Consider the following 1,359-nt stretch of genomic DNA (forward strand, 5'->3'; position numbering starts at 1 on the left):
CCCACACACACCACGCAGCCCCCTCTGGGGCGGGGCGAGGCCCCCCACACACCACGCAGCCCCCTCTGGGGCGGGGCGAGGTCCCCCACACACCACGCAGCCCCCTCTGGCATAGGGCAAGCCAGCTGCACAGAGAGCCCCCATCCAAGGCAGCTGTTTACCAGCACAGAAGCCCGGGGGTCTGAGGGAGGCAGAGGGAACTGCCCCACTGGGGGTTGGTGGATTCTGTTCTGCCACACGCCCCCAGTGACCCCCGGCCCTCACTCACTGCGGACTCGCAGGTAGGTGCCGCATGACTGGCCCGAGGCCTCGTCCGTGTACACCTGGCAGAAATACAGGCCGATGTCGCCCTTCTTGGCGGGGTGGAAGGCGAGGACGGAGACGCCGGCGCTCGTGGTGATTGCCACACTGCGCTGGGGGCCGGTGCCATTGGCCACCAGGATGGGCTCGCTGCAGTTCCGAGAACAGGATCGGCTCCAGGTGACCCGGGCCCCGGATGGGGCTTCAAACCGGCACTCCAGGGTCACCCGGCCCCCCTCAGGGACAGTCACAGAGGTGAGGCCGGCCTCCACCTTCACAAGGCTGTTCTCCGCCTGGCGCTGGGCGGCGAGGGCGGTCTCCATCTTGACCACGGTGGAGCTGGGCCGAGGGGTCCTGGGGGCCGGGGGGACCTCGGTCACGTTCCAGGTGGTCCCGCTGCACGGCGTTGTCATGTTTGTGGTGGGCTTGCCGCAGAGGTGTCCTGTGGGGGTGGGGACACACCACGGCTCAGCAGCCGGAGCCAAGAGTGCCAGGCAGGACGGGCCGGGGACTTCCGGGAGGGGGGTGGATACCAGGCGGGACGAGCCTGGGGTGACGATCGGGGTGGGGGGGAAACGAGCGGGACGAGCCTCGGGCATCTAGGGGGGGAGAATGGGCAGGACTGGCCTGGGGGGACGATTGGGGGGTGATCGGGGGGGATACCCGCCTGGGGGGAAGATCCTGGGGCGGATACCGGGCAGGACGGGCCTGGGGGGACAATCGGGGGCAGCAGGGGGCAGGCGGATGCTGGGCCGGATGGGGGACTGGTCTGACCTAGGGGGAATACCAGGCTATCTGGGGTAGGGGGCCAGCAGGATGGGAGGAAGGCTGCCCTGGCCCCCCAGACCCTCGCTGACTCCAGGCCCCCGGAACCTGGCAGCAGAGACTGCAGGTGAGGGGACCTATTCCGCTTCTACAGTCCCCCCCCGCCGGCCACAGCTCCCGATCACCCCCAGAGCAAGGAGATTGTGGGCACAGGGTGAGATGGGGCTCACTTCTAGTGGTTAAAGCAGGGGGGCTGGGAGCCAGGACTCCTGGGTTCTCTCCCCAGCTCTGGGA

At 68.9% G+C, this 1,359-nt stretch overlaps 1 protein-coding gene across 1 annotated transcript in view; it reads right to left on the reverse strand.

Annotated features, from left to right (window-relative positions):
- CD79A (CD79a molecule) overlaps positions 1-655 on the reverse strand; it is a 1,890-nt gene extending 1,235 nt beyond the window's left edge. The window contains exon 1 of the mRNA XM_024201945.1: positions 269-655. Within this exon, the coding sequence (XP_024057713.1) occupies positions 269-623 (355 nt within the window). The 5' untranslated portion in view covers positions 624-655. The remainder of the gene's footprint in view (positions 1-268) is intronic.
- Between the last annotated feature and the right edge of the window lie 704 nt (positions 656-1,359).

The sequence above is a fragment of the Terrapene carolina genome, unplaced genomic scaffold (assembly GCF_002925995.2).
Source record: "Terrapene carolina triunguis isolate 2854851 unplaced genomic scaffold, T_m_triunguis-2.0 Scaffold22359, whole genome shotgun sequence".
NCBI lineage: Eukaryota > Metazoa > Chordata > Testudines > Emydidae > Terrapene > Terrapene triunguis.